Here is a 12851-nt window from a genome sequence, read left to right as displayed (position 1 = left end):
CAGATGGAGAGGATATGGAGTTGGAAACTCATCACGGGCTCAGATAGGATGGCGAGTTTGTGAATCATTTGGTTTAGCCTCAGACAGTGGCCAGAGATGGTAACCACCAGCACCATCCCTGTCCCCGTTCTTGTTCAGTGTTGATGTGTGCACTATCGAGCAGGGATCAACATCTGCCGTAGCTGAGATTGTCAACTAAGTTACCACTGAGTATGGACTGAATATGGGTCCATCGTGCTCTGGCTCGGCACCATAGCAGACAGTCCATTTGTCCACTGAGTCTCCTAGAGAGCCTCTGCAAGTCTTATCACCGTGATAAAAGTTGTGCGATCTTCTGGTGATGGAAATCATGTGGCTTAAGCCTCCAGTTAAGTTCTTGCTGTGTTGTCAGTTCTGTCAGAAATTGTAAGCCATTAAAGGATGATTGACTTGTTTATGGGATGTCTCTGCAATTGGAAAATCAAAGGGCTTTTTGTCTGTAAACTATGGAAATTTCTATTTTAAAAAAAAAACTTTGAATTTCATTTTTGTTTATCTTTTCATTTGAGGTCTTTCTTTCATTTTCTTCTTCATGAACTAATTAGCGTGTCAACCTTGGCTCAGTAGCACCATCCTCACCTCCAAATCAGAAAGTCGTGTGTTTAAGTCTCACTCCAAGGGCTTTACTGCGTAATCTAGGCCAAGACTTCATTGCAGCTTTGAGGGGGTGCTGCATTGTCAGAGCAGCATCCTTTGGTTGGGACATTAGATTAAAGGCCCACCTTCAATTTGTCATTTAAGCTCCCGTGACACTATTTGAAGAAAAGCAGGGCTGTCCTGGCCGATTTCCCTAGTGAACCCACAAAACAAGTTGTGGTGTTGTTTACCTCATTGCTGTTATTGAATTTTGCTGTGTTTCAACATTGACTAGACTTTAAAACGTCTTTAGTTGGCTGCGAGGTGCTGTGAAAACCTGAGGTGGTGAAGGGCATCATTTAAATGCAAGTTTGTGTTTTTTTTAATTTCTGAAGAGCATATAGCTTCTGGGGTTGTAAAGATGAGTTTTAACACTATAATGTCTGTGCTAGTGGTGGAACATCTTACTGCAAGAACAGAAAGTTATTTATTAAATTTCCAGGAGTATGGTCTTTCTATGCATAAAACAAATTCCGCACCTAGTTTACTGTGCTTTATCGAAAGATAAGTAATATTGATTTTGCTGCTGCAAGATCAAACCTGTTTAAATTGATACATTTTTTATCTCACCAGTGAACTCCATTAAGTGCATGATTATTAAAGAATAGATTGTGAACTCCCAAGCAGTGGAAAGCTTGGTTAGGGTAAAGAGCATCTTCCTGAAATCAGTTTTATGAGGGGGAAAGCAGCAATTCGTGCTGTAATTTTGAGTTTGCAATCTCAGCAGGGGAGCCTCGCATGCCAGAGGCACAACTCGTCCCTGTGCTACCCGTGATTTTGAAGTAAAGGGTCGGAAATTAGCAGGCATCGAACAGTGACCCAGGGCGTTAAAGTGACTCCGCCGTACATCGTCGAAGTAAATAGCCTAGTATCTAATCTTGTTTTCTCCTGTGGGTCCCGATTTATTGGCACTGGTCATCGGAATTGTAAACGAAATATAAAGATGGCTGTGTGAATTTGTTTTACTGCGTCCCGTTAAGCTCCGAAAGATATCCAGTGGGTAATAGTCTGTGTTTGTCCTTCCAGATATTTCTGACAGAATATTGGAATTCCAGTGCACAGATTAAGTCTATTGACAAATGTCATTTATGCCCTTGTGACTGGAGCTTTAACAAAAACAGGAGATTATGTTTGTGTCTCTTTAAGGTTTGAAGTCTAGTGATGAGTTTTGTTTCGGCCGTAGTATTGCTTTCACTAGGAAGAGCGGGAGAGTTCTCTCAGGTGTCCTGGCCAGTGTTTATCACTCTATCGAGATAACTAAAAGAGGCTATCTAGCCATCACCATATTGCTGTTTGTGGGAGCTTGCTGTGCCTCAAATTGGCCACTGCATTTCCTACATTACTAAAGTGACTACATTGCGAAAGTACTTGATTTGCTGTAAAGCACTTTAGGGTATTCTAAGGTGTTGTATAAATGCAAATCTTTTTTTCTTTCTTTAGGTATTATTACCAAAGAGGGATCCTGGCCAAGGTGGAAGGACAACGCTTGGTCTACCAATTCAAAGAGATGCCCAAAAACCTAGTAATTATTGACGAAGACAAAACGGATCCCACTGCAGGATCATATCCGTCTGAAATACGGACTGATGCAATTGGCAACTTGTCTGGGGTAACTTCTCCATCTGTAGAAAATATCACCTCTCCCGTATCATCAAAAACTATAGCAGCTTCACGAGGAGCTCGGAACTCAGCACAACAGAGTGTGGTGAAGATGGGGAGGGCTGCAACAGTGAAGGTCTCATCGTCTGGCCAGGGCGGAGTCCTATCTCAGGTGCCTACAACTACCCTTCCAGTGGTAACCACAACGGTTCCAAGGTTAGTGGGTTCTACAGATAAATGTTACGATTGTCTGTGTAAGTACTGAAAGTTTTTATGGATGTCAGTTTAATACCAGAGATGGGGCAGCATAGTGGGCTGGTGATGGAACTGTCACCTATGTTTAAAGAGATCCTACCTTTTTCATTAATCTTTCGGAAACCACCAAACAAAAGTATAAGATGAGTCTTGTTGAAGGGTGACCTGTGTTAATTGTTGTTATAAAGTTAGGCATGGAGCCTGTCAGCATGCTGGCTAACAACTCTTCTTTAGACAGCATCCAAAAGCAGTTAATTATTCACTTCTCTTCAGGAGCTGAGTTCTAGATTAAAATTAAGTTCTTTTTTTCCTCTGAATTAATCACCAGCTTGCCCTCCCTTAACCTTTCCCTTCATATAATCTCTCCAACCCGTATTTCATTTCCCCGACCTTGCGATCTCCTGTGGACACTCTGCTCTTATGGCCTTTGAGCACTGACAGTGCAATTCCACTACAGTCCTGTTGTATTTAGCTACTGGTTTAGCCATCAGTCACCAGATCTGGCTGCTCCACATCAGCCACTGTGGGGCCTCACTATCTGCTGCCAAAATTGCTCCCACTCCAGAATCATCCTGGAGTGCAAAGCCAGCTCCTGCTTCTTGTCTCCAATACCACCAGTCTCCTTAAACACCTCTTTGCTGTCTTCTCCACCCTCGCCTTCAACAGGTTTAATAAACTCATGGACAACATTGTCATTGATTTTGGAATAATCCATTTGACTACCTCTGCTACTTCCACTGACCCACTCCCAGCCAACCTCCCTTGCCTTGAACCCAGATCTCTCTCTGGTTTCTCTCCTATCTCCCATAATGCCCTCTCCAAGCTCACCTTGTTCATCAGATCCACTTGCAATTCCATTAAACTGCTTCCCACCTGCTAACTGACATTGGAAAATGTTTCCCCTCATCAGCTACTCTCCTTTTGAAAGTACAGTCATCGCACGCCCTCAAAAGGCTATCCTTTGTCCTTGGAAGCTCCCACCTCCTGACCCCCTCCATCCTCAAGTGCCCTATCCTCTTCACTCGAAACATTGAAAATTTCTAGTACAGGAGGAGGCCATTTGGCCCGTCGTGTCAGTGCTGACTATAAAAGAGCTATCCAGCCTGATCACACTTTCTGATTTTTGGTCCATAACTTTGTAGGTTATAGTACTTAAAGTGCAATGAGGTTTTCTGCCTCTAGCACCCTTTCAGACAGTGAATTAGTGAATTCCAGACTCCCACCATCCTCTAGGTGAAAAGATTTCTCCTCAGATCCCCTCTAATCCTTCTGCTGATTACTTTAAATCTATGCCCCTGGCTATTGACCCCTCTGCTAAGGGAGATAGGTCTTTCCTGTTCATTCTATCTAGGCTTCTCATAGTTTTACTTTTCTCAAATAATTCTCCCTCAGCCTCCGGTGTTCCAAAGAAACAATCCCAGTCTAGCCAATCTTTCCTCATAGTTAAAATTCTCCATTCCTGACAACACTTGTGAATCTCCTCCTACCTTTCCTCGTGTGATCACATCCTTCCTGTAACACGGTTACCATAGGAGACTCTCGAAGCCCATGAACGTGCCGCCACATCCCACATCCTTGTCTGCCTCTCCTGCAACTCTTGTTTTAAAATTCAAAACAGGGCCTTTGCCACAGCACCGTTACATTCCTAAACAACTTCCTCTGTGACTGGTGCATCGTTTCCCCTTGACCGTCTGTAGCCTTTGTCAGGTTAACTAAACCATCCTCCTCTGATGTTGCTGTTGTCCAGTTTGGAGGGACTGTCTACACTTCACTCTAGCCTGTCTGATCACAGCCGGAGTTTTTCCAGCAGTGGGCTTCTCTTGCTACTCCTGCAGCCCATATCCTGCCCCCATCATCCCTGTCCTCGCTGACCTACATTGGCTCACGATCCTCCAGTGCCTCGGATAGAAAATTTTCATCTTGCTGCTTAATTTCTTCATTCCTCCTTCATCCCTATTTCTGTAACCTCCACCGAACCTACAAAGTAACTCTACAAATTATCTTGTAAACACCTTGTGACATCTTTTGATTATCTGCTCCTATCACTGCTTGCTTGTCCCTACAACCACCACCCCCCACAACTTCTCTCTCTCTCCTCCCCCCATCCCCCACACCTTAAACCAGCTTATATTTCACCCCTCTCCTAACTTTACTCAGTTCTGCTGAAGGGTCATGAGGACTCGAAACGTCAACTCTATTCTTCTCCGCCGATGCTGCCAGACCTGCTGAGTTTTTCCAGGTAATTCTGTTTTTGCTACAAATTATCTGTTGCTCTGAATTCTGGCCTCTTGTGATTTCCCCCTCTATCGTACCTTAAGATGCCTAAGCCTCAGTCTGGAGCATCATTTCCTCCTTCAATCCCTCCATCCTGTCCTTTAAGATTCTGTTTAAAATCCACCTCTTTGATCAAGCCTTTTTTATGAGGCCTCCTAATATCATCATCTTTGGCTTGACAGCTGTTTATTTCTGATTATGCTTCAGTAAATTGCCATGGGACCTTATTAAAGGGGTATATAAATATAAATTGCTGTTTTGGTCTGTGGAAAAATGGCCACCCTCTTCCCCTAAAGTAATATCAATAATTTCACCTTAAAAGTAATGAATCATATGTACATCATCCTTGAAAGGTGTGATGAGGTACTATACAAATGTAAAAATTTATGCTGTTAGGAATTAAGGAGACCAGCCAAAACCATTTTCTCTTTGTTTTGGGGGTTCAGCTGGACAAAAGTTCACATGAGATCATAAGTTCACACAACACATAGTTGTCTATGACTGAGCAGTCATGTTTACTGAGACGAGTAGGGGGTGGTTGTTATAGAAAATGTTGTTAGGATTGTTAATTGTGTAAATTAAGGTTAAGTATATACAGGTGGAGGGTATTGATTGGGTGATTACTTGCGCACATATTAACGAGACACTTATTAACACTAGTGTCGGAGTAGCGGCAGGAGCTGTACATTTAGATTGGCTCCTGGTTTCCAACTTCACCAATCGGCTGTTAGGAGAGTTACGGTTTCTTGGAGCAGCTACTTTATTCAGTGGTTGTAAATGACCTGATTCCAGTTTACTGGAATATTTCCTCAACTCTGTTTAACCACAGGCCAGAACAGCTAGTGCTTGTCGATTTTATATTACCTGTGTTGCATGATTTTCTTGCCCCATTATGAATAAGTGGAATTATTACATGTTAAAGTTCTCAAATTCCTGCCATCTTCTGTTGAAGTTATGACAGATTTTCTGAGGTCTGGCATTATATGTAATGTCTATGTAGCCATTATACAGTTCTGCTCTCGCTAAACTGCAAGACCGGAAGGAAACCACCCAAAGATGCAAAAATCCGTCTAGAATCTTTTCATTTAGAGAGGAACATAGCAGTGCAGCCATCTCCTGCCCTTTGCTAAAGCTATACTTTTAGACAAATTAGTTTTGCTTTAGTAACAGATGCAGTAGAGATGTGGCCATGTCAAAGTTATTTCCGATACTGCCATCTAATGTTGTTATCTTGTCACACGTCCAAAGGTGCAGGCAAAATAATTGAGTAGCATGAATGTCAAAGATCTAGACTGAGGAGCACTAATGCAAGAATCAGTGATTTACAGAACAGAATGAAATTATCCTTTTATTCCTGAATTTATTCTGTTTGGAAATGAGCAGTTAACTCCACTGTATGGTGTTGCCTGATATGTGACCTGTGACTATGCGGCTCCCTTGCCCAAATGAGATGCATGTGATCACAGGCCTCATTCTCAGATGCTTGAAATGGGGTAACATTCGGGGGAGAAATCTGGCCTGGGCCACAGGCTGATGTTCAGGTTTAGAGGGAGGGCGAAGTGCTATTATTGAGGTAAACTAAAATACACCATTAATGTATGATGAAAATAGAAACTGAGTGTGACAGACCGGTTGCATAAAACAGTGTGCACAAGATTTCTAATGTACTCTCTAGATCTGATTTTGACACTTGCAACTGCATAATTTGCATATGTAAATTCTCAACAGCTGGTGTTCTGAAAAGGCAGTATCATTTGGTTTAAATCAAGGTCACTTTCAAGAGTTTATTGGCCGCTTGTTTAAATTTGTCAGATGGCATGTTTTGTTGATAAATGTCCCAGTATAAAATGCAGTTTCAATAACTTGGGGGTCAAAGTATGAAAAGTAAGCTTAGAACAAAGGATTTAGTAATGAGTGTGGAAAAATATTTCTGTTGTTTATAGACCATTCTGAGTTTTCTTGGAGACTATGCATTCGACCTTGTCATTTTTCATTACTGTGCAAGAATTGTCAGATCAGTACTGATCCCCTTACTGTTCCTGATTGTCATGGATGTTCTAACTGAGCAAGTGAGACAGGACATGTCATGGTTAATGATATTTGCAGATGACACTGAGCTATGTGATGGGGATGAGGAGAACATGACTGAGTGGAGCACTGGAAAAAATGACTGGAAGACAGGGGTATAAAGATCAGTCGACCAAAGACTCAATAAATATGCTGCATATGGACCCATGATGTGAGCTGAGGATGTAAAGATTCTGGGTGAAGACCTGGCAAAAGTGAATAGCTTCAAGTACCTGAGATCAGTGGCGGCAGAAGATGGAAGTATGAAAATGGAAATTAAGCAACAGATTATCTCTGGTTGGAGTAGTTGGAAGAAGTACAGTGGAGTGTTATCTGATGGAAAAGTACTGCTGAAACTCGAAGGAAGAATCTAAAAGACAGTTGTGGGATCAGCCTTGGTATATAGTGCAGAACCTTGGGCAATGACTGGATATGGATGCTGAGATGGATGTGTGGAGTGACAAGGAAGGACAAAACCAGGAACCGGCACATCAGGGGGTTCAGTGAAGATTGTGGGAGCATCGAAGAAAGTAGCAAAGAAGAGATTGAAATGGTATAGTCATCTGTTGGGGAGTGAGCTGGACATGTGGTGAGGCGAGTGATAGAGATGGGACTGCCAGGAAGGAGAAGGGGAAGGCCTAAGACCCAATGGAAGGATGCGGTGGCGAGAGACTTAAATGCAATCGGATTGGAACTGGGTAACTGTCAGGAAGAGATAGAGAAGGGTGTTAAACCAGCATTGTGGTGACCCACATAAAATGAAACAAGCTGAAAGAAGATGCTAGATGTCACAAGGGGGTTAGATTCTAAAGTTGTTGATTGGATCTTATTAGTGTGAACATGAATATCAAGCTATGTAGGTAACATTTTTGAAGTCACTCGTTGGTCTGTGACAGCCTTTTCTGTCATTTCCCCTTGTCCTTTTTTTTTAGTGGCTGTTTTGAGTGAAACTCTTTCGAGTTATCAACAGTCACAGATTACAACTCTTTCGAGTACAATCACAGTTCTTGGTTTCCGGGAGTGGGACATGAACCCACAACCCTCTGATTCAAAGGCGAGGGTGCTATGAACTGAGCCACAGCTGACACCTCTCTGTTTTGAGTGAAGAGGGAGAGGAGTAGCCTGGTGACTAACTGCGCCCTCAGTGGTGGACCTTGAATCAGCTGGCAGTAATTGTGCTGCACATAGGCAGTGAGAATATGTTGTTGTGCTTTGTGGGATGGTGGGCATGCTTTTAATGGGAGTCTGCAGTGAGCATTATACACAAAGATCTGCACAGAGAACTGAGCTAGCTAGATTTTTCAGCTGTGTTGGATAAATTGCTCTAGCAATACCTGGGCATAGTTCTAGAAAGTCATGGTGAATGAAAACCTGGAAGGAAACTGGGGAAGAAAGGAAAAACTAAGTAAACATCTGGATTTATAGTTAAACCCCAATAAACTATTCTTGAAGCTAAAATCAATAAAACTTAGAAAATGGTCATGTCAGAGTGCCACAGTTCTTGTGTGCTGCACGTCGTCCCAGGGAGAGGCATCGAGTTTTCTCTCTTGTTGACTGGCGGTGCCTATGTGGAGTACAATTACTGCCCGTTGATTCAAGGTCCACGACTGAGGGTGCAGTTAATTATCAGCAACAACTCCTTTTAGTGGTAAACTCTACGGATGGTTGAATTATTCAGTAACAACAAAAAATTGTTTTGCAGATTAAACTATATTCTAATTAAACATACCATTTAAATTCCGACTCTCTAAATTACGCACTTGTAATTGATTTTACTTGTTTAGGATTTACAAAAGGCCTGTTTTCAATTACTGCAGGAGTTGAGTTACATTGGAATGACTCCGCTCCCAGTTATCCCATCTGCACCTACTAGTTTTGAAACGGTATTACAAAAAGTATTCAGTGAGTATGTAGTATTGGTCCCGAAAATGTTAAAGAATGCTATAATGAGATTATGTAAAATACATTCACGACATAATTGATGTATTTATGAACACGGAAAAAGGGAAACTGTCATTTGGATCCCACAAATGGCATTGAAGGCTGAGGATATTGTAGTCATTGCGTGTAATCAGCAATGCTGTCTTCATATAAAAAAAAATCAGGCGCTGTTGGAAGAACGATACGAAGTATTAGCGGAGCCTAAAAGTAGCTCTCTGTTTTTAACTTGTTCTTTCCATTTCTTTGCCAGCAGCAGAACTGTTCGTGTTGCAATGCAGGTGCCTGTTGTAATGTCCTCTTCAGGCCAGAAGTTTTCAACGGTGGCTGTTCAGTCAATGAACCCAGTTTCAACAGTAATAACCAGCGCAAACACAACCATCTCTACTCCAAAGGTTCTTATCCAAACTATCCCGACAATGGTGCCTGCTCCAACGGTAGAGAATGGAGACAAAATCACTATGCAGCCGGCAAAAATCATCACCATCCCCGCAACCCAGATCACCCAGTGTCACTTACAGACAAAGACAGGCTTGGCTACAACCGGTAGTATTAACATCGTTGGAGCACAGGCAGCTATTCGGGCTCTTTCTCCCATGTCAATAGCAGGAGGGACACCTGTAATGAGACTAGCAGTTCCTGCCCAGCAAGCGACCGGCCAGAGCCCTGCTCGAGTTATTACAGCTGTCATCAAAGGGGCAGAGGTCAAGCAGGAAGGCGTGGCTACAAAGGTGGGAGCAGATCTTCATCATCTGCCTGTGATTAAGGAAGAGCGTTCTGTGGAGGGTAGCAAGACTGTGACTCGCTGGGTGGTTGTCAGTGCACCCTCAGCCATCGCCCTCCCTTTGACAATGAAAACAGAGGCAGAAGCCACGGTGACTGGTGAAAAATAATAGCGCAGCTGTTAAGAGACAAAAGGTTGTCAAGTGAGACTTCTTAAAAAAAAGTGTTTCCAGCAGGTATCAAATTTTTTTTTCCACCCCATGCTTCACAGTGGGATTTGAGCCACACCATCAAATGCTGACAAACTCTTTGAATAGGAACAAATGAGATTTCAATGAATTCATATGCAATTAAACGCATATTGACCCCAAAAAAGGGACCATGTGTTTCACTACATCTTAAGTCTACACTAAGAATTTTTGGAAACACTAATATTTCAAGACTGGTTTGGAATGTTTCTCTGAAAATTGCATAAGCTTTAAAGCACCAGTGCTATCAAGAATTTGTGACCTGCTCCCAACAGACAACTTCATTATAAGGTCCTGGCTATGCATTGTAGTGAAGGTCTTGAACTGAAATGTGATCTGGCCTTTTGCTATATTACTGATGAGACTATTCAAAAAAATTACAGCCACTAATATTTTGGGCAGAAGACCATTGGTCCTTTTAGCCAATCCTTCCAATCTCTCATCCTCCTCCAGGTACCATGACCTGAGAGGGTGTTGGTGACCATGGACTCCCATTGGATTGGTCCATGATTATGCTTGGCAAAGTACTGCAGTGGTTTGCCATTGCCTTCTGCAGTGTGGCTGACCAGGAAACTCTCCTCTTACTGCCTGCCATCAGGCGTATTGGAAGGATTTTACAGGCTGATAATCAACCTTTTTGGCCGTTATGTACACACCTTCCATGAATCCCTCATCAGGTTTTGTATTATAAATATAAAACTAATAACCCTGTATCTCATGTACTAACTTGACTTCATCCAGTTTTTTCAGACCTGCTGTGTCTACTCTTTTAAACTAAAGCTGCCCAATTTCCTTGTTTTCCCATGACATTTTATACAGTATCCCCTAGTTCTTAAATCATTCTGGGTGCAAGTTTTCCATATCTGTGAACATGCTCATCAAGTCCTCTTCCTTTCTTTAGTATGTCCTAATTTAGGGGTCAGCCTCTTAGCTCTCGTCCCTGAAATTATCAAAATGCTGACATTAAATGTTTATTTGTAAAATGGTTCAAGTATCTGTTGCAGAATCATGATGAAATTGGAACTGCTGACAGCCCATCAGCAAATGACTAGCCAGGAGCCTTGCAATCTTAAGTTTGTTGAATTGGTTACTTGCAAGCAAGTTGCTGGTGATGCTGGCTCTTTAAAACTGGATGCTGCCTATTGCATTTCAAATGCATACCAACCTTTGCTTAAATAACACTGTGTGCACACAGTACTTTTATTTCTACTGGTGCTAAGTGACTTCTCTTTTTAAAAAAAAAACAACTGTATGGAATGTGAAGGATTAAATTGAAATAGAAGTTACTGCTTTTATTTGGAGAGAAGGGTATGAAGATGGATTTCAGGATTTGTATAATTACAGTTAGTGAACAATGTTAAATGACAGCTTGAGTTTTTCCATTTTTTAAGAAAAAATAAGCTATGTAAGACCTAGCTTTTTGTTTAAAGCTCTTTTTAATCTTACACACAAAACACAGTATTGTTATGGAGTAACATGTTATTTTATGGTAGTTAGAGCCAGCCAGATACATGGTTTGTGGTCAAGTTAAGTGACAGACCTTCTGTTATAAACTTTTTTTTTTATATAATGCCTGTGTCACTTTGCCTTGGTGTATGTATAAACATTTCGCTTTTTTTTAAAAAATGCCACTTCAAGGTCATGTTCAGTCTAGCTTTGTGCAATGAGCTGTTCTTTTTCAGGTAGTTCTCAGCCTGCTGACTTCAGTTAAAGAGGAAGTCTCGCCATCAGGACCCAACATTTTTAAAAAGGAAACTGTTACAAGAATTTATAATTAACATCCTTTTGTTCCATCCATTTTTAAAATCAATTTCTGTTTACACAGAGATGAAGAACTATTTTGCGTTTGGCAGGGGATATTATAGTATTGGCTAGTTCAATTACTTAGTCTGACCGTGAAGACATGGAGGTACCATATGTGGTTAATTGCTGGAGCATAGTTGGGTTAATGTTCCACCAATGCTCTTCAGCGTTGACATGGTAACTAACGCTCTTGTACCCTGTTACTGCCTTTGGATTTCATCAGTACTCACTGTTCAATGGTATTCAAACCCGAAACAAATGGACCAAAACAAGATGTTAAACCCTTCACAACCACCTGCTTTTTAAAACTGGATTCTGGTATTGAAACTCCCTCCTTAATGATTGATCAGGGAGATTACCAGTGTTCTGACTGAAAATGTTTGTACAGTTTCAACATTTGAAGTATATTCTATTTTGTTGTACTCTTGTTTCAAAGTGTATTCAAGTAGATTTTACCAAAATATAACAGTGAATCCTGTTTTGATTGTGTTTTGGTAAAGAAATACAAAGTATATCCAGTGTCTACGTATCTTCTTTAAAGTTAATTTTTTAAAAGATGAAAAAAAATGTTTTGTAATGTAAATATCCCGAAATCAGCAAACTGCAAATGCACCTCCCCCACTTTTTAGAAATGGAAAACTTAAATAAACTTTGATTTGAACAGTTTTCTCAAGAGTATGCAACGAGAATTAACTGTAAGGAGTTTTGACTTTTTTTTTAGTTACATGGTTAAACTCCACAGTGTGTTGCGCTGGACAATAAATAGTTAGATTACACTTCACATCACCATGCATTGTCCTGAAGGAATCCCTGTAGAAACAGCTTAAAATGGCTGCTTCTCTGAAAGTTCTGCTGAAGTTACAGCTGGAGGATTTTATTTACGATGATAAAGGCATGACACAACATTACCAAATTCAAATCTTTCTTTATCACAAGTCAGTATGGGAATCCAAACAGCAGCACACTGCCCTTGCTCCATGTATTTTCCTCATTATTTAGTGAACGCATGGCATTTGAACACAGATGGGATGCTCCACCCAACTTTATTACATCCATTTAGACAGCTGCCATTTTGTTTCCACTTCAAACGGGCATCACCATAAGTTTAAGGGACATGACAGAAATTAAGCTGGTTGAGATTGTTAATTGTTGGGGGTGGTGGAGGTGGTGTCAGGGGCAGTACATATTGTCTGGGGAAGACCAGGTAAATGTACCTGCATGCAGAGAAGGAAGAGAGTTATGGCTGCCATAGGGAATTACCTCAGACTC

At 41.4% G+C, this 12851-nt stretch overlaps 1 protein-coding gene across 8 annotated transcripts in view; it reads left to right on the top strand.

Moving 5' to 3' along the window:
• LOC144678843 (ETS-related transcription factor Elf-2-like) overlaps positions 1 to 12248 on the top strand; it is a 106131-nt gene extending 93883 nt beyond the window's left edge. For 7 of the 8 annotated variants that reach the window (XM_078538841.1, XM_078538833.1, XM_078538859.1 and 4 more), the window contains 2 exons: positions 2116 to 2490; positions 9062 to 12248. In XM_078538841.1, coding sequence (XP_078394967.1) covers positions 2116 to 2490; positions 9062 to 9701 — 1015 coding nt within the window. In that variant the 3' untranslated portion in view covers positions 9702 to 12248. The remainder of the gene's footprint in view (positions 1 to 2115; positions 2491 to 9061) is intronic. The other variant, XM_078538850.1, reaches the window with a different exon arrangement.
• Positions 12249 to 12851: the final 603 nt, after the last annotated feature.

Source organism: Cetorhinus maximus, chromosome 1, assembly GCF_964194155.1.
Source record: "Cetorhinus maximus chromosome 1, sCetMax3.hap1.1, whole genome shotgun sequence".
NCBI classification, from domain to species: domain Eukaryota; kingdom Metazoa; phylum Chordata; class Chondrichthyes; order Lamniformes; family Cetorhinidae; genus Cetorhinus; species Cetorhinus maximus.
The sequence above is the reverse complement of the archived record's forward strand: the minus strand, read 5'-3'. Positions and strand labels throughout refer to the sequence as shown.